Source organism: Scomber japonicus, chromosome 22 (assembly GCF_027409825.1).
Source record: "Scomber japonicus isolate fScoJap1 chromosome 22, fScoJap1.pri, whole genome shotgun sequence".
Classification (NCBI taxonomy): Eukaryota; Metazoa; Chordata; class Actinopteri; order Scombriformes; family Scombridae; genus Scomber; species Scomber japonicus.
Genome location: NC_070599.1, coordinates 28,948,894 through 28,966,422, shown reverse-complemented (window position 1 = coordinate 28,966,422; position 17,529 = coordinate 28,948,894). Strand labels below are relative to the sequence as shown.

Sequence of the window (17,529 nt, the reverse complement as noted above, 5' to 3'; positions counted from 1 at the left end):
TTCAAATAAAAACGTGTTAAAGGAGCAGTTAATTCAAATAAAAACGTGTTAAAGGAGCAGTTAATTCAAATAAAACCAAACAGTATTTCAGTTCTGCAAAGTTAGAAGTGTTTTAGACTGAATCCAAAAGGTGGAGATCCTACATTTCCATGTGTTCACTGGTATGATCCTTTAAATGGACCTGAGTTTACAGTTTGTGTATCTAGGTGAGCTGTAACCATGGTAACACAGCTGGCTGTAACCATGGTAACACAGCTGGCTGTAACCATGGCTCTGATGTTACTGTATGTTTTTTGTATTTTTATATAAATGTTTGAATAAAAACTTTTTTGCAACTTTGATCTATTTTGTTTTTTAACAGTTTCAGTAAAAACATTTTTACAGTTTAATGAAGTTTTATAGTTTAATGAAGTTTTATAGTTTAATGAAGTTTTATAGTTTAATGAAGTTTTATAGTTTAATGTGAAGTTTTATAGTTTAATGAAGTTTTATAGTTTAATGTGAAGTTTTATAGTTTAATGAAGTTTTATAGTTTAATGAAGTTTTATAGTTTAATGAAGTTTTATAGTTTAATGTGAAGTTTTATAGTTTAATGAAGTTTTATAGTTTAATGAAGTTTTATAGTTTAATGTGAAGTTTTATAGTTTAATGTGAAGTTTTTATAGTTAAAATTTTTTCAAAGGCTGAAAAATACACGCCTTATCATGAGTAACCATGGCAACGGGCATGCAGCAACAGAAGCACTATTACCATGGTGATTTTATGACATGTTCAAACATAAACGTGCTGTTGCCATGACAGCACGTTTCTGTTTGAACACGTCACGGCGTGCGTACGTGCAGCACAGGACGTCCTTCACAATAAAAGCTTTCACTTTGTTAATGAGCAGGTTAAAAACATCACTGTTAGTGTGACAGCCTTCACAATAAAAGCTTTTACTTTGAGGTTTTCTGGGATTAAAGAAGCTGAAATATTAAATGAACATTATGAACATGTTAATAAGATATACACTGTATTAAATATATAAAATGTATTAAATATATAAACTGTATTAAATATATAAACTGTATTAAATATATAAACTGTATCAAACATATAAACTGTATTAAACATATTAACTATTAAATATATAAACTGTATTAAACATATTAACTATTAAATATATAAACTGTATTAAACATATTAACTATTAAATATATAAACTGTATTAAACATATTAACTATTAAATATATAAACTGTATTAAACATATTAACTATTAAATATATAAACTGTATTAAACATATTAACTATTAAATATATAAACTGTATTAAATATATAAAATGTATTAAATATATAAACTGTATTAAACATATAAACTGTATTAAACATATATAAACATGACTGATCCCTTTGGTAAGGAATGTGTCCACACTGTTGTGAACGCGCCTAGCTCCAGGCTCGCTCCCGGGATGTTTCCTCTGATTGGCCGAAAGGATTACGCCCATGAGGGAGGGTCCGGTACGCATGCGCAGTGCTGAATGAGGGGAGCATGTTTGTGACATTTGAAGTTTGGACAAAGTTTAGAAAGTTTCATCAAGAAGGAGAAAAATTACTTCATATAGGGGAGAGAGGGAGAGGAGGAGAGAGGGAGGGAGGGAGAGGAGAGATAGAGGGATAGACAGAGAGATAGAGGGATAGAGAGAGGAGAGATAGAGGGACAGAGAGGAGAGATAGAGGGATAGAGAGGAGAGATAGAGGGAAGAGAGAGGAGAGGGTAGAGAGACTGATTGATTGAGTGCAGGAGCAGAGAGGCGAACAGAAGACAGAAGCTCCGACTTCCAGGCAAACACACCGGGAGGTCGCCAAGCTCCAAGCCGGGCCAAGGAGCGGGACCGCCGGCATGACGATCGAGTTCGCCCCGCTGAACATCCCGCTGCGGAGGAGACTGCAGACAGCTGCCGTCCTGCAATGGGTCTTCTCCTTCCTGGCTCTAGGTACCTGTCTGTCTGCTACCTGTCTGTCTGTCTGACCACCTGTCTGTCTGCCTGCCACCTGTCTGCTACCTGTCTGTCTGTCTGACCACCTGTCTGTCTGCCTGACCACCTGTCTGTCTGCCTGACCACCTGTCTGTCTGCCTGCCATCTGTCTGTTTGTCTGTCTGTCTGTCTGCTACCTGTCTGTCTGTCTGACCACCTGTCTGTCTGTCTGTCTGTCTGACCACCTGTCTGTCTGCCTGCCACCTGTCTGTCTGTCTGTCTGTCTGTCTGTCTGCTACCTGTCTGTCTGTCTGACCACCTGTCTGTCTGCCTGACCACCTGTCTGTCTGCCTGCCATCTGTCTGTCTGTCAGCTACCTGTCTGTCTGTCTGCTACCTGTCTGTCTGACCACCTGTCTGTCTGTCTGCTACCTGTCTGAACACTTGTCTGTCTGCTACCTGTCTGTCTGCCTGTCTGCTACCTGTCTGTCTGTCTGACCACCTGTCTGTCTGTCTGTTACCTGTCTGTCTGACCACTTGTCTGTCTGTCTGACCACCTGCCTGTCTGTGTGCTACCTGTCTGTCTGCTGCCTGTCTGTGTGCTACCTGTCTGTGTGCTACCTGTCTGTCTGCTACCTGTCTGTCTGCTATCTGTCTGTCTGCTATCTGTCTGTCTGTATGCTACCTGTGTCTGACCACCTGTCTGTCTGCCTGCCATCTGTCTGTCTGTCAGCTACCTGTCTGTCTGTCTGCTACCTGTCTGTCTGACCACCTGTCTGTCTGTCTGCTACCTGTCTGAACACTTGTCTGTCTGCTACCTGTCTGTCTGCCTGTCTGCTACCTGTCTGTCTGTCTGACCACCTGTCTGTCTGTCTGTTACCTGTCTGTCTGACCACTTGTCTGTCTGTCTGACCACCTGCCTGTCTGTGTGCTACCTGTCTGTCTGCTGCCTGTCTGTGTGCTACCTGTCTGTGTGCTACCTGTCTGTCTGCTACCTGTCTGTCTGCTATCTGTCTGTCTGCTATCTGTCTGTCTGTATGCTACCTGTGTCTGATCACCTGTCTGTCTGCTCACCTGTCTGTTTCTATCTGTCTGTCTGTCCTGTCTGTCTCTACCTCTCTGCCTGCTACCTGTCTGTCTGACCACCTGTCTGTCTCTCAGCTCAGTGCTGTCTCGCTGCCTTCATGCTGCTGGCTCTCTCTGATTGGTGGATGGTGGCCCTGCTGTATGCTGGTTGGCTGTGGCTGGACTGGGACACACCCACCAGCGGGGGTCGAAGGTCAGATTGGGTTAGGAGGTGGAGTGTCTGGGACTACTTCAGACAGTACTTCCCCCTCACGGTGAGGTTATTGACCAGTATTGATCAGAATATTGATCAGAATATTGATTAAATGAAATTAATCTGTTGATTTCTTTTCTACAGCTCGTTAAAACCGTTGATTTGGATCCAAAGAAAAATTATATTTTTGGATTCCATCCACACGGTGAGACACCTACCTGTTGTCTGTCTCTCTACTTGTCTGTCTCTGACTGTCTGTCTCTCTACCTGTCTACGCCCCCCCCCCACCAGCTCCCAAGCTGTTCCCAGACCAGCAGAGATATGTAATCCCTCCAGTGTGTTCTGGGTCTCCTCCCAGTTGGACCTGGAACTCCTTTAAAGGGGGGCGTCCAGGAGGATCCTGACCAGGAGCCCAAACCACCTCAGCTGGCTCCTTTCCATGTGAAGGAGCAGCGGCTCTACTCCTAGCCTCCCCCGGATGTCTGAACTCCTGACCCGATCTCTAAGGCTGAGTCCAGACTCTCTCTGCTTGGATCCAGCATCTCATTGTTTGGGTCACTACCCAAAGCTGGTGAGCAGAGGTGAGGGTTGGGACGTAGACTGACTGCTGAACTGAGAGCTTCACCTTCAGGCTCAGCTGCACCCTTCCACCTAGTGCTGCACCCTTCCACCTGATGCTGCACCCATCCACCTGATGCTGCACCCATCCACCTGATGCTGCACCCATCCACCTGATGCTGCACCCATCCACCTGATGCTGCACCCATCCACCTGATGCTGCACCCATCCACCTGATGCTGCACCCATCCACCTGTCAATCTGACCCTCACTGTGAGGAAGACCCCCAGATACTTAAACTCCTCCGCTTGGGGCAGCACCCCCCCCCCCCCCCAACCCTGAGGGGGGAAGTCCACCTTTTCCAGCAGAGCACCATGGCCTCAGATGTGGAGGTGCTGACTCTCATCGGGACTGCTTCACATTCAGCTGCAAACCATCCCAGAACCTGTTGGAGGACTTCACCTGTAGAGTCCAACAGAACAACATCAACCACAAAAAGTAGAGATGTGATTCTGAGGTCCCCAAACTGAACTCTCTCCTCCCCCTGGCTGCACTTTGAGACTCTGTCCATGAAGATCACAAACAGGATCAGAGACCAGGGACAGCCCTGATGGAGCCCAACACCCACTGAGACCAGGTCTGACTTACTGCAGAGAATGTGAACACATCTCTCACAGCGGTTGTTTAGGGACCCAATGGCTCGCAGCAGAGACCCTGGTACCCCAAACTCCCACAACACCTCCCACAAGGCCCCGAGGGACATGGTCCTAAGCATTCTCCAAGTCTACAAATCACATGTAGACTGGATGTGTGAACTCCCATGACCCCTCCAGTATCCCTGCAGGGTGAAGAGCTGGTCCACTGTTCCACGGCCAGAATCCACATCGCTCCTCCTGAATCAGGTTCGACCATCAGCCGGAGCCTTTCAGCAGCAGCTTCTCCTGGAGGCTGAGTAGTGTTATCCTGATAGTTGGAGCCTCCGGCCCCCTTTTTAAAAATAGGGACCACCATCCCAGTCTACCAGTCCATGGGTCACTGTCCCTGACCTCCATGACAGCCACACAATGTCCAGAGCCTGAAATATAACATGCTGTCTGTCCACCTGTCTGGCTCTTTACCTGTCTGTCTCTCTACCTGTCTGTCTCTCAGGTGTGCTGGTAGCTGGAGCCTTTGGTAACTTCTGTACCGAGTCGACGGGGTTCTCTCGGTTGTTTCCTGGACTGAAGTCTCACCTGCTGATGCTTCCGTTCTGGTTCAGAGTCCCTCTGTTCAGAGATTACATCATGTTTGGAGGTACACCTGTCTGTCTGCTCATCTGTCTGTCTGTCCACTTGTCTGTGTGCTCACCTGTCTGTCTGCTGAGCTGGGAGAGTGTTAAAACTGAACAACCTAATAAATCAAATCTAGATTAAATAAATTGATCAGGGCTGATGACACATATCAATACATTCACTGATTGATGAGGACTTCAGTGATTGGATGATATTCAGACAGTCAGACTGAGCTGATCTCAGGTCACTCTGATGTCTTCAGACCGGAGTCAACGTGGAACATTTCCAGAACATTTGTGCAACGCACTCCTAGATGAACTTTGTGAATCAGCTCTGAGTAAACTGTGTTAGAGGTCACAGCAGGAGGAGAGAGAACGCTGCGCTCTGATTGGTTGACCGAGCAGCTGCAGGGTCACATGGATTTCAACTCTCGATCGGCTTTAGTATTGATCCCAGATTGATCGTTGAACTGCTGAGTGAGTTTGTTTGTTCTCCTGTTTTCTCCTCAGACTGTGACCTCTGTGCTCTGTGAGATCTTTGGCAGGTCAGTCCCAGTTAAATGTGTCCGAGAGAGCATCTGTCCACCAGGGACACGATAGAACAGAATAGAATAAATGATTGTTGTACAAGACATCTGAAACAGTGCTGATTGGTCAATAAAAAAAAAACAAAAACCAATAAGACAACAGAAAAAATATACAATGGGGAAATAAATAATAGTGTAAGAGAATGGCAAAAAAACTTAAATAAAGTATTAGACTTAAGACTGTAGGTTGATCAGCCTGACGGCCCACAGGTCTTGTTTGTTGGTGCTTATAAGCTTGTGTATCTTCTTCCAGAGGGAAGGAGAGAGAACCGTCTGTGACCTGCTGAAGCACTGAGAGCTGGAGATCTCCTCTAGAGAAGTCTGAGGGCAGCCGATGGTTCTCTTTGCCATTTTTATCACTCTCTGCAGAGCTTTCCTGTTGGCAGCCGAACAGCCAGCGTACCACACAGAGATGCACTGTCTCTTAAAGTCAGAGATCAGGTTGTTGGTAGAACACAATGCATCTCATCTCTGTTCACCAAGTCATCATCATCATGTATGAGTCCAACCATGGTGGTATCATCAGCAGACTTAATGATGGTGTTGGAGGGGTGGATGGGGTTGCATGGGGGTGCAGCCATGTGTGTACAGAGTGTATAGACTCAGCATGCAGCCCAGAGGGGAGCTAGTGCTAAGGGTGCTGATGGAGGAACAGTAAAGGCCTATTTACACAGTTAGTGGACGGTTTGTGAGGAAGTCTTTAGTCCAGGTGCAGGTGATGGGGAAGGGTTCCAGGCTTGACAGCTTTTCACTAATATGTCTGGGATGATGGTGTTGAATGTTGAACTAGTCAACAAAGAGCATCCTGACATAGTTACCCGAGACTTCAGGGTGGCTCAGAGCTTTGTGAAGGACTGTGGCGACTGATGAGAGTGGAAGGTGGGGGCTTGCTTTGATGTGGTCAGTAATAATGAGTCAAAACATTTCATTACTACAGATGTTAAGGCTGTTGGCCTGTAGTCACTGGGGCTGCTGACTGGAGGATGGGGATGATGGTGGCTGACTTCAGACCGGATGGAATGGTTGAATATCCTGGTCTGGGCCCTGAGAGCTGGTCTTGCCAAGCTTTTAGTACTTTTCTGAGTATTCCATCAGGTCCTGTGGCTTTTCTAGGATCCACTGTCCTCAGCACCCGCTTCACCTGATGTACTTGAAGAGTGAGTGAAGAGTTGGTGCTGGTGGTCAGCAGGGGCAGTGTCGGTGTGACAGAGTGGAGCCTGCTTGCCTTAAAGTGGGCAAAGAAATGGTTTAGCTGTTCAGCAAGGGGGGGGTCAGCTGTAACAGTCCCAGGTGAGTTGTTGGTGATCTGGTGTTATCCCTGCCAAACACTCCACCTTCCTCCTGTAGTCCTCCTTCACAGCCATGATGCCTGTCCTCAGGTACTGGGTCTGTCCCCAGACCTGAAGGCCAAGTCACAGGATCTCAGGAGAGAGACTGCTCTGCTCAGCCGGATGTGTCTGAGCACAACGTCACATATGATAGAACCGTCTACCATGTGTGTGTAGAACAGTTCTGCACGTGTGAGAGGCCTCCTCTGTCTCACCTGTCTGTGTCTCACCTGTCTGTGTCTCACCTGTCTGTCTCTCACCTGTCTGTGTCTCACCTGTCTGTCTCTCACCTGTCTATGTCTTACCTGTCTATGTCTTACCTGTCTGTGTCTCACCTGTCTGTGTCTTACCTGTCTGTCTCTCACCTGTCTGTGTCTCACCTGTCTGTCTCTCACCTGTCTATCTCTCACCTGTCTATGTGTCACCTGTCTGTCTCTCACCTGTCTGTGTCTTACCTGTCTGTCTCTCACCTGTCTCTCCCTCCCCTGTCTCTCCCTCCCCTGTCTCTCTCTCACCTGTCTGTCTCTCACCTGTCTGTCTCTCACCTGTCTCTCTCTCACCTGTCTCTCTCTCACCTGTCTGTCTCTCAGGTCTGGTGTCCAGCTGTAAATCCAGTCTGTCGTACCTGGTCAGTCGTCCTGAAGGAGGAAACGTTGCCGTGGTCGCGGTGGGCGGAGCTCCAGAGGCACTGGATGCTCGACCAGGAGCTTTAACACTCCAGGTACCTGATCCTGATCCTCATCCGGTCCAGACTCAGTTCCCTCATGATTCCACCTGTTCAGTGCTGAATCCTACAGGCTGGGATCAGGACTGAATCCTGCAGACTGGGATCAGGACTGAATCCTGCAGACTGGGATCAGGACTGTATCCTGCAGACTGGGATCAGGACTGAATCCTGCAGACTGGGATCAGGGCTGAATCCTGCAGACTGGGATCAGGGCTGAATCCTCCAGACTGGGATCAGGACTGAATCCTGCAGACTGGGATCAGGGCTGAATCCTGCAGACTGGGATCAGGGCTGAATCCTGCAGACTGGGATCAGGGCTGAATCCTGCAGACTGGGATCAGGGCTGAATCCTGCAGACTGGGATCAGGACTGAATCCTGCAGACTGGGATCAGGACTGAATCCTGCAGACTGGGATCAGGGCTGAATCCTGCAGACTGGGATCAGGGCTGAATCCTGCAGACTGGGATCAGGGCTGAATCCTGCAGACTGGGATCAGGGCTGAATCCTGCAGACTGGGATCAGGACTGAATCCTACAGGCTGGGATCAGGGCTGAATCCTGCAGACTGGGATCAGGGCTGAATCCTACAGGCTGGGATCAGGACTGAATCCTGCAGACTGGGATCAGGACTGAATCCTGCAGACTGGGATCAGGACTGAATCCTGCAGACTGGGATCAGGACTGAATCCTGCAGACTGGGATCAGGGCTGAATCCTACAGGCTGGGATCAGGACTGAATCCTGCAGACTGGGATCAGGGCTGAATCCTGCAGACTGGGATCAGGGCTGGCTGTAAACCAGCAGCAGTAGTCAGGAGGAGGAGAAGTGATGCAGGCTGGATGCGTTGTGTAAAACAGGAAGTGTGTTGTAACAGTCGGACATGTGACTCACAAACAGTCGCTGCTCTGATGTTGAAACATGGACTGTTCTTCATGAGTTCTGTTACTCTGGAGACAGAATCTGACTGTGGGAACATTTACAACTGACATTCATCTCTAAGACAAAAGATGCATTGCAGTCCCTGTGTCAGACAGACAGACAGACAGACAGACACAAGGACTACAGACAGACAGACAGACACAAGGACTACAGACACACAGACAGACACAAGGACTACAGACACACAGACAGACAGACACAAGGACTACAGACAGGCAGGCATACTACAGACAGACAGACAGACACAAGGACTACAGACACACAGACAGACAGACACAAGGACTACAGACAGGCAGGCAGACTACAGACAGACAGACAGGCAGGCAGACAGACACAAGGACTACAGACAGGCAGGCAGGCAGACAGACACAAGGACTACAGACAGACAGGCAGACTACAGACAGACACAAGGACTACAGACAGACAGACTACAGACAGACAGACAGACTACAGACAGACTACAGACAGACAGGCAGACTACAGACAGACTACAGACAGACTCAAGGACTACAGACAGACAGACTACAGACAGACACAAGGACTACAGACAGACAGACACAAGGACTACAGACAGACTCAAGGACTACAGACAGACAGACAGACTACAGACAGACACAAGGACTACAGACAGACAGACAGACACAAGGACTACAGACAGACAGACAGACTACAGACAGACACAAGGACTACAGACAGACAGACAGACACAAGGACTACAGACAGACAGGCAGGCAGACAGACAGGCTACAGACAGACAGACTACAGACAGGCAGACAGACACAAGGACTACAGACAGACTACAGACAGACAGACAGACACAAGGACTACAGACAGACAGGCAGGCAGACAGACAGGCAGGCAGACAGACAGACTACAGACAGGCAGACAGAAACAAGGACTACAGACAGACAGGCAGACAGACACAAGGACTACAGACAGACACAAGGACTACAGACAGGCAGGCAGACAGACACAAGGACTACAGACAGACAGGCAGACAGATACAAGGACTACAGACAGACACAAGGACTACAGACAGACAGACAGGCAGACACAAGGACTACAGACAGACACAAGGACTACAGACAGACAGGCAGGCAGACACAAGGACTACAGACAGACAGACAGACACAAGGACTACAGACAGGCAGGCAGGCAGACACAAGGACTACAGACAGACAGACAGACACAAGGACTACAGACAGACAGGCAGGCAGACACAAGGACTACAGACAGACAGACAGACACAAGGACTACAGACAGACAGACAGACTACAGACAGACACAAGGACTACAGACAGACAGACAGACACAAGGACTACAGACAGACAGGCAGGCAGACAGACAGGCTACAGACAGACAGACTACAGACAGGCAGACAGACACAAGGACTACAGACAGACTACAGACAGACAGACAGACACAAGGACTACAGACAGACAGGCAGGCAGACAGACAGGCAGGCAGACAGACAGACTACAGACAGGCAGACAGAAACAAGGACTACAGACAGACAGGCAGACAGACACAAGGACTACAGACAGACACAAGGACTACAGACAGGCAGGCAGACAGACACAAGGACTACAGACAGACAGGCAGACAGATACAAGGACTACAGACAGACACAAGGACTACAGACAGACAGACAGGCAGACACAAGGACTACAGACAGACACAAGGACTACAGACAGACAGGCAGGCAGACACAAGGACTACAGACAGACACAAGGACTACAGACAGACACAAGGACTACAGACAGGCAGGCAGACAGACTACAGACAGGCAGGATGTGTAGACAGACACAAGCACAGCATCTGACACAGAACAACATAAAGTCATCATTGGTGTTTTAATGTGAATAATAATAATTAATAATTCATATCTGAAGGTTTTAAAGAACAAATGAGTTTAATGAACTCTTTGTTTGTATTTCAGGTGCGAAACAGGAAGGGCTTCATCAAGATGGCTCTCAAACACGGGTGAGAGGTGTGACTGTGAATGGAGCTCGTAACACTGATCTGTGTGTGTGTGTATGTGTTATTGTGTGCGTGTCTGTGTTAATGTGTGTGTGTTAATGTGTGTGTGTGTGTGTGTGTGTGCAGAGCTCAGCTGGTTCCAGTCTTTTCTTTCGGAGAGAACGAGCTGTTTGATCAGATGAAGAATCCGACTGGTTCCCCTCTGAGGAGGCTGCAGGTTAGAGTTCATGCTACCCAGCAACCACCCAGCAACCACCCAGCAACCACATAGCAACCACCCAGCAACCACATAGCAACCACCCAGCAACCACCCAGCAACCACATAGCAACCACCCAGCAACCACCCAGCAACCACATAGCAACCACCCAGCAACCACATAGCAACCACACAGCTAGCTCCACAGAGTATATTAGCTTGTTAGCTAGTGGCTAATGGTTCATGTTTATATTAATGAGAACATGTTGCTAAGCTGTGTTAGCTTTGTATGATGTCAGCATGTTGTTGTGTGGAAACAGAACCGGCTGCAGAGCCTCATGGGAGTAGCGTTGCCTCTGTTCCATGCCAGAGGAGTTTTCCAGTATAACTTTGGGCTGATGCCGTACAGGAGCCCCATAAACACCATAGGTACGACCCAACGCTAATCTAATGTTTGTCTAATGTTAACATTCAGGGGCTGAGCTGACGTGTGTCCCTCTCTGTCCTCAGTGGGGAAGCCCATCCCAGTCGTCCAGACTCCCAGTCCCAGCAGCGAGGACATCGAGTCTCTGCATCAAGTTTACCTGCAGCACCTGACAGAGCTGTTCGAGGAGCACAAACACACCTACGGCCTGCAGGAGCACCAGCACCTCACCTTCATATGACCTACAGACCACTACAGACCACCTTCATATGACCTACAGACCAATACAGACCACCTACAGACCAATACAGACCAATACAGACCACCTTCATATAACCTACAGACCACCTAAGACCACCTTCATATAACCTACAGACCACCTAAGACCACCTTCATATAACCTACAGACCACTACAGACCATCTACGGACCACCTACAGATGACTGTTTCTTTGTCTCTGCTTGTAAAAATGAGTCTTTCTTTTCTGTGTAATAAGTGACGTCACATGATGATGATGATGATGATGATGTCACAGATGATTGACAGGTGGTGTGACATCACCGTTAATTAATCCACATGAGATGATGCAGTTTGATTTGAGCAGTTCCTTGTAATCAGTAATTAATCATATTTCCTAAAACATTATTGATTAATGTCAAAGTGATTGACGGCTGAACAGTTTACAGTTTGAAGTAAAAGTATTAAAAGTTCTGCAGATCAAAGTTCTCCTGACGTTCTTGTAGAAGTTCCACATGAAGGCATCGGTCTGAGTTATGATCAATACATGTTTCAGACAGGTGAGTCTGCAGCTGTGCAGGTAGAGCTGCGTGTCTGAGGACAGAGGTAAGCAGGCGCACAGAGGTAACCATGGCAACACGATTCAGAGACCTACCAGAAGTCATTTATACACATACAAACCACATAAACCAGGGGTCCCCAAACTACGGCCCCTGGGCCAGACCCCCCCCCCACACACACACACAATGGTATAGTCTGACGTGACTTTGCGACCGAGCCAAGGCGAACTGACAGAAGAACTAGACTAACAGACTACAAAATGCTGAAACTGTTGGAGAAACAGAAAATAGATTCAGCGTTTTCAAACAGCAGTAGACAGATTGTTTTATCCCGTGCAGTTTGTCTGATCTGTAAATATAACTATAAAAAACAGCTGGATCAAACCAAACTTGACCTTCAAAGATGGAAGGATCTTCTGTCTCATCGGCAGGACTGAAACCATCATCATAATATTCTGCCTGAGTTTACCTTTCAGTGTCTCCCTGTAAAAACCAAGAGTTTCTTTAAAGAACACAATTATTACCCTTTTTTGTGGCAGAAGAAGAACCAGAGGGTCAAACTCAGCTCTCAGGCCCCATATTCAAGGGGGGGCTTAACTTTTAGGAATAATTATCTTGCCTCTCAGTTTGTATTTGGCTGCATGCAGAGAACAGTGAGACCAGATATGAGATGGGATCTGTCCCGTTTATAGTCACAATCCTGCAATCCCATAATACTGAACACATTTGCTGCTTGGCAAGAATCTCATACACTTCTGGATCTAAATATAAATATATATTTATATTTATATACTCTGTGAGGTAACCCTAACCTCTCTCTCCACATCGCTGACACTAGACTACTAAGATGGAAAGATAATAAAATTCAAACGGTTGCCGGTTTATACATTCATGATGCATTTACCAACTTTCACCATTAAAAGAGAGAAATTCAACCTTCCTGAACATCGTTTCTTTAAATTCCTACTAATCAGAGACTGGGTTAAAGGGAATACTAAAGAAATATTTACTAATATTCCAAAAGAAACCCCTCTTGAATCCATTTATGTAACTCAGGTAGAACAACTAATATCTATTAGTACTAATATCTTCTATATCATTAATGACAATTAATGATATTAATGACTCATTTCAGCCGCTTGTACCCGTGATCTTGTTCTTTGGGTCGCTACCCAAAGCTCATGACCAGAGGTGAGGGTAGGAACCCAAAGCTCATGACCAGAGGTGAGGGTAGGAACCCAAAGCTCATGACCAGAGGTGAGGGTAGGAACCCAAAGCTCATGACCAGAGGTGAGGGTAGGAACCCAAAGCTCATGACCAGAGGTGAGGGTAGGAACCTTTCGGCTCAGCTCTCTCTTCACCACGACGGATCTGTGCAGAGTCCGCATTACTGCAGACGCCGCACCGATCCGCCTGTCGATCTCACGCTCCATCCTTCCCTCACTGTGAACAAGACCCCGAGGTACTTGAACTCCTCCACTTGGGGCAGAATCTCATCCCCGACCCGGAGAGTGCACTCCACCCTTTTCCGGTTGAGGACCATGGCCTCGGATTTGGAGGTGCTGGTTCTCATCCCGGCCGCTTCACACTCGGCTGCGAACCGATCCAGAGAGAGTTGGAGGTCACGGTCTGATGAAGCCAACAGGACCACATCATCTGCAAAAAGCAGTGACCCAATCCTGAGGTCACCAAACCGGACCCCCTCCACACCCTGGCTGCACCTAGAAATCCTGCCCATAAAGATTATGAACAGGATCGGTGACAAAGGGCAGCCCTGGCGGAGTCCAACCCTCACTGGAAACAAGTCCCACTTATTACCGGCAATGTGGACCAAGCTCTGACACCGGTCATACAGGGAACGGACGGCCCGTATCAGGGGGTCCGATACCCCGTATTCCCGGAGAACCCCCCACAGGACTCCCCGAGGGACACGGTCGAATGCCTTCTCCAAGTCCACAAAACACATGTGGACTGGTTGGGCAAACTCCCATGCACCCTCAAGGATCCTGCAGAGGGTGTAGAGCTGGTCCACACTGGTCCACTGCTCCTCCTGAATCCGAGGTTCGACTATCTGACGGACCCTCCTCTCCAGCACCCCCGAATAGACCTTACCAGGGAGACTGAGGGGTGTGATCCCCCTGTAATTGGAACACACCCTCCGGTCCCCCTTCTTAAAAAGAGGGACCACCACCCCAGTCTGCCAATCCAGAGGCACTGCCCCCGATGTCCACGTGATGCTGCAGAGTCGTGTCAACCATGACAGCCCCACAACATCCAGGGCCTTGAGGAACTCGGGGCAGATCTCATCCACCCCCGGGGCCCTGCCACCGAGGAGCTTTTTAATGACCTCGGCGACCTCCACCCCAGAGATAGGAGAGCCCACACCCGAGTCCCCCCGGCCCTGTTTCCTTACCGGAAGCGTTTTTACGACCTGCTACTTGAAATCAATGCCTTTCTCCTGACAAAGGGAAAATTGTCCCAGAGCCGATCGACACAGAATGGAAATGGGACCTCGCTCCAAGGCTCCCAGGCTCCACGGGCTCCAAGGCTCTCAGGCCCCCAGGCCCCCAGGCTCCAAGGCCCCCAGGCTCCCAGGCTCCAAGGCTTCAAGGCTCCAAGGCTCCAAGGCTTCAAGGCTCCCAGGCTCCCAGGCTCCAAGGCTCTAAGGCTCTAAGGCTCTAAGGCTCCCAGGCTCCCAGGCTCTAAGGCTCCCAGGCTCCCAGGCTCCCAGGCTCTAAGGCTCCCAGGCTCCCAGGCTCCAAGGCTCCCAGGCTCTAAGGCTCCCAGGCTCCAAGGCTCCCAGGCTCCCAGGCTTCAAGGCTCCCAGGCTCCCAGGCTCCAAGGCTCCCAGGCTAATCTGTGACACGTATTCCCACATCAAAGCTTTGGAGCTTAAAGTAGAGCTGCTTGTGCAAAAACAAGACTTCGCCCATCTGCCTGCTACTGGAAGCCTCTCAGCTGAGAAACCAGCGGTCCCGTTCCCGACAAGAAGGTCTAGGACCCACTGGAAACACTGAGGGAGGAGTTCGGTTCAAAGAGCTTCACGTCCACGTTAAAGAAATCAGCGTATTCACTCTTTTACTGCCGACAGCAACGACAGCCTGCCTTCTCTTCAATCTGACCTGGCTGAGTTTCAGACCATGCTGCCCTCCCAAAGGAGACCGACCCCAACATGAGGAAGCAAACGAGATGTCCAGTTTTTGGGAGCAGATATATCTGTGAGCATGAAGCTGATGAGTCTGGCTGTAACTGGAAGCTGACGTCGGTCTTCTCACCAGTCAGAAGCGCTGATATGATAAACCTACTGAGTTCAACAGCAATGAAGATTAAAACATGTCATCATAGTAATGCTCTTTTTATACAGTGATGTCACTCTGCAGTAAGTCCTCTGCTGATAGGCTGCTTGTGTTTTCTATCTGCGTCCCTGAGGTGAGCAGTACATACAAACCCAGCTCACCTACAGAAGACCTGTTGTGTTTTACTATTATTCTGTATTAATATTATTTCACTATCTGTAAAGACACTTATGGTTTGTTAACTCAACTGTACCTTTTACTAAACCACCTCATTCTTACCATCAGGTTGTGTTCTGTTATCAAATCAACAGGTGGCGCCAAATCCAAACGAAGGGCAGCTGCAACAAATGATCATTATAACTCCACAATAACACAGACCCGTATCACTTCCTGTTAGAGGCCCCCAGTCACAGGAACGTTGATGTGGCCCCCACTGAAAAACTATGGAGACCCCTGATATAAATAATATAAACCATATAAACCAGGACCAGGTCCTCTGATTCATGATCAATAAACTGATTCATGATCAATAAACTGATTCATGATCAATAAACTGATTCATGATCAATAAACTGATTGATTCCCTGAAGTTTAACTTCATCAGTAATTAATATATTTATAAGGACAGTAATATAAACTATATAGATATAATATATACATATATTCATATATAAAGTATATAGATATAATATACATATATATTTATATATAAACTATATAGATATAATATACATATATATTTATATATAAACTATATATATGTATTCATATATAAACTATATAGATATAATATATAGTTTATAAACAGCAATTGTATTTTTAAAAACTTTATTGACAAATTTTTACATCATCAGTTTGAGTAAATAAACATCTGTGTCTTCACTGCGCATGCGCGTCCCGTTAAGGCACGCACGCACGGTGGACGCACGCGCTTTGCTGGGACCCGGACATGGGTGAGGATGTTTACTGGCTGCTGATTGGCTGCTGGGCGGAGATGAGGAAGAGGAGGAGAGAGTTTAGTTTACAGAAGAAGAAGAGCTGTGACAGAGAGAAGAAGAAGAAGAAGAGCGCACCGTAGAAGAAGAAGTGTGGAGGTTTGCTCTCAAACAGCTGGCACAATAAAAAGCAGGAGAACCGCAGAAGAAGAAGTAGGAGGACAAACTTTTCTTCAAGTCTTCGCGCGTTCCCGCTGCGCGTGCCTGCTGCCTGCGGCTGCTCGCAGGCAGGGCCGCGCATGCGCAGTGAGTTGGGTGTGAGCAGAATATAATGGAGCTGCTGTGTCAGATGGCCCGGCGGTGACGTCACTGGAGCGGCGGGAGCGCGCGCTGCCGTGCGTGTGAACGTGAGTGTTTACTACAGTGACGTCAGAGGTCATGATCGATGGCTTTGATTTAATGTTTAAAGATCAGCTGATCAGGAGTCAACTTCATACTGAGTGATTACTGATTATAGATTAGCTGCAGAAACTCCAGTCATCACTTTATTATATTTATAAGCTATTATTATTATAACTTTTTATTATAACTTATTAATATTATAATAAGTTATTATAATATTAATAAGTTATAATAATAACTTATTATAATGAGTTGTTGTCTGTGTTTACACACCAGGTTTACTTTCTTTGTTCAGGACAATTTTAAAACTGAATCATTTATGAACATCATTTACAGCTGACAGAATATATAAAATATATATACTATAATTATATAATATAAATATATATAATATAAATATATATAATATAAATATATATACTATAAATATATAATATAAATATATAATATAAATATATAATAATGTTTCAGCGTTACAGTGTTTTAGTAGCAAAGTCTTTTAGTTACTATACTTCCACCACAGAGACACAGGAAACACTAAGAGGAGGAAGGAAGGAAGGAAGGAAGGAAGGAAGGAAGGAAGGAAAGGAAACACTAAGAGGGAATCTGATGCTAAACACACTGTAAATGTGTCAGATATCACTGATATGACTAACTCACACTACTATAGTTACTATGGTTACTATAATAACTCACACTGCTATAGTTACTATGGTTACTATAATAACTCACACTGCTATAGTTACTATAGTTACTATAATAACTCACACTGATATAGTTACTATGGTTACTATAATAACTCACACTGATATAGTTACTATGGTTACTATAATAACTCACACTGATATAGTTACT

The 17,529-nt window shown here is 46.8% G+C and overlaps 2 protein-coding genes and 1 long non-coding RNA gene across 5 annotated transcripts in view; 2 read left to right on the top strand and 1 right to left on the bottom strand.

Moving 5' to 3' along the window:
- The first annotated feature begins 1,630 nt into the window (after positions 1-1,630).
- mogat3a (monoacylglycerol O-acyltransferase 3a) lies at positions 1,631-11,582 on the top strand. Of its 2 annotated transcripts, XM_053343687.1 has the most exons (10): positions 1,631-1,976; positions 3,119-3,297; positions 3,381-3,441; positions 4,944-5,087; positions 7,570-7,700; positions 10,584-10,627; positions 10,751-10,841; positions 11,141-11,249; positions 11,331-11,509; positions 11,562-11,582. In XM_053343687.1, the coding sequence occupies exons 1-9, from the start codon at positions 1,883-1,885 to the stop codon at positions 11,483-11,485; spliced, it is 1,008 nt and encodes a 335-aa protein (XP_053199662.1). In that variant the 5' UTR covers positions 1,631-1,882; the 3' UTR covers positions 11,486-11,509; positions 11,562-11,582. The 2 variants fall into 2 exon arrangements, with proteins under 2 accessions (XP_053199662.1, XP_053199661.1); XM_053343686.1 differs by having other exon boundaries at positions 11,331-11,569.
- Positions 2,140-2,465, bottom strand: LOC128384204 (uncharacterized). The gene is made up of 3 exons (XR_008324078.1): positions 2,440-2,465; positions 2,298-2,385; positions 2,140-2,175 (listed from the first exon to the last, which is right to left on the bottom strand). It is a non-coding gene; the product is annotated as an uncharacterized LOC128384204 (long non-coding RNA).
- Positions 11,583-16,202: 4,620 nt separating the features above from the next.
- The window catches only part of zgc:153012 (uncharacterized protein LOC777626 homolog), a 15,521-nt gene continuing 14,194 nt past the window's right edge, over positions 16,203-17,529 (top strand). The window contains exon 1 of one of the 2 annotated variants that reach the window (XM_053343689.1): positions 16,203-16,679. The gene's annotated coding sequence lies outside the window, so the exon portion shown is untranslated. The remainder of the gene's footprint in view (positions 16,680-17,529) is intronic. The other variant, XM_053343688.1, reaches the window with a different exon arrangement.

Bases quoted from the DNA above. Each gene is read 5' to 3' on its own strand.
- mogat3a (XM_053343687.1), top strand. From the start codon at position 1,883: ATGACGATCGAGTTCGCCCCGCTGAACATCCCGCTGCGGAGGAGACTG. The intron at 5,088-7,569 runs GTACACCTGTCT...TCTGTCTCTCAG, and splicing joins AGATTACATCATGTTTGGAG to GTCTGGTGTCCAGCTGTAAA. The intron at 10,628-10,750 runs GTGAGAGGTGTG...GTGTGTGTGCAG, and splicing joins AAGATGGCTCTCAAACACGG to AGCTCAGCTGGTTCCAGTCT.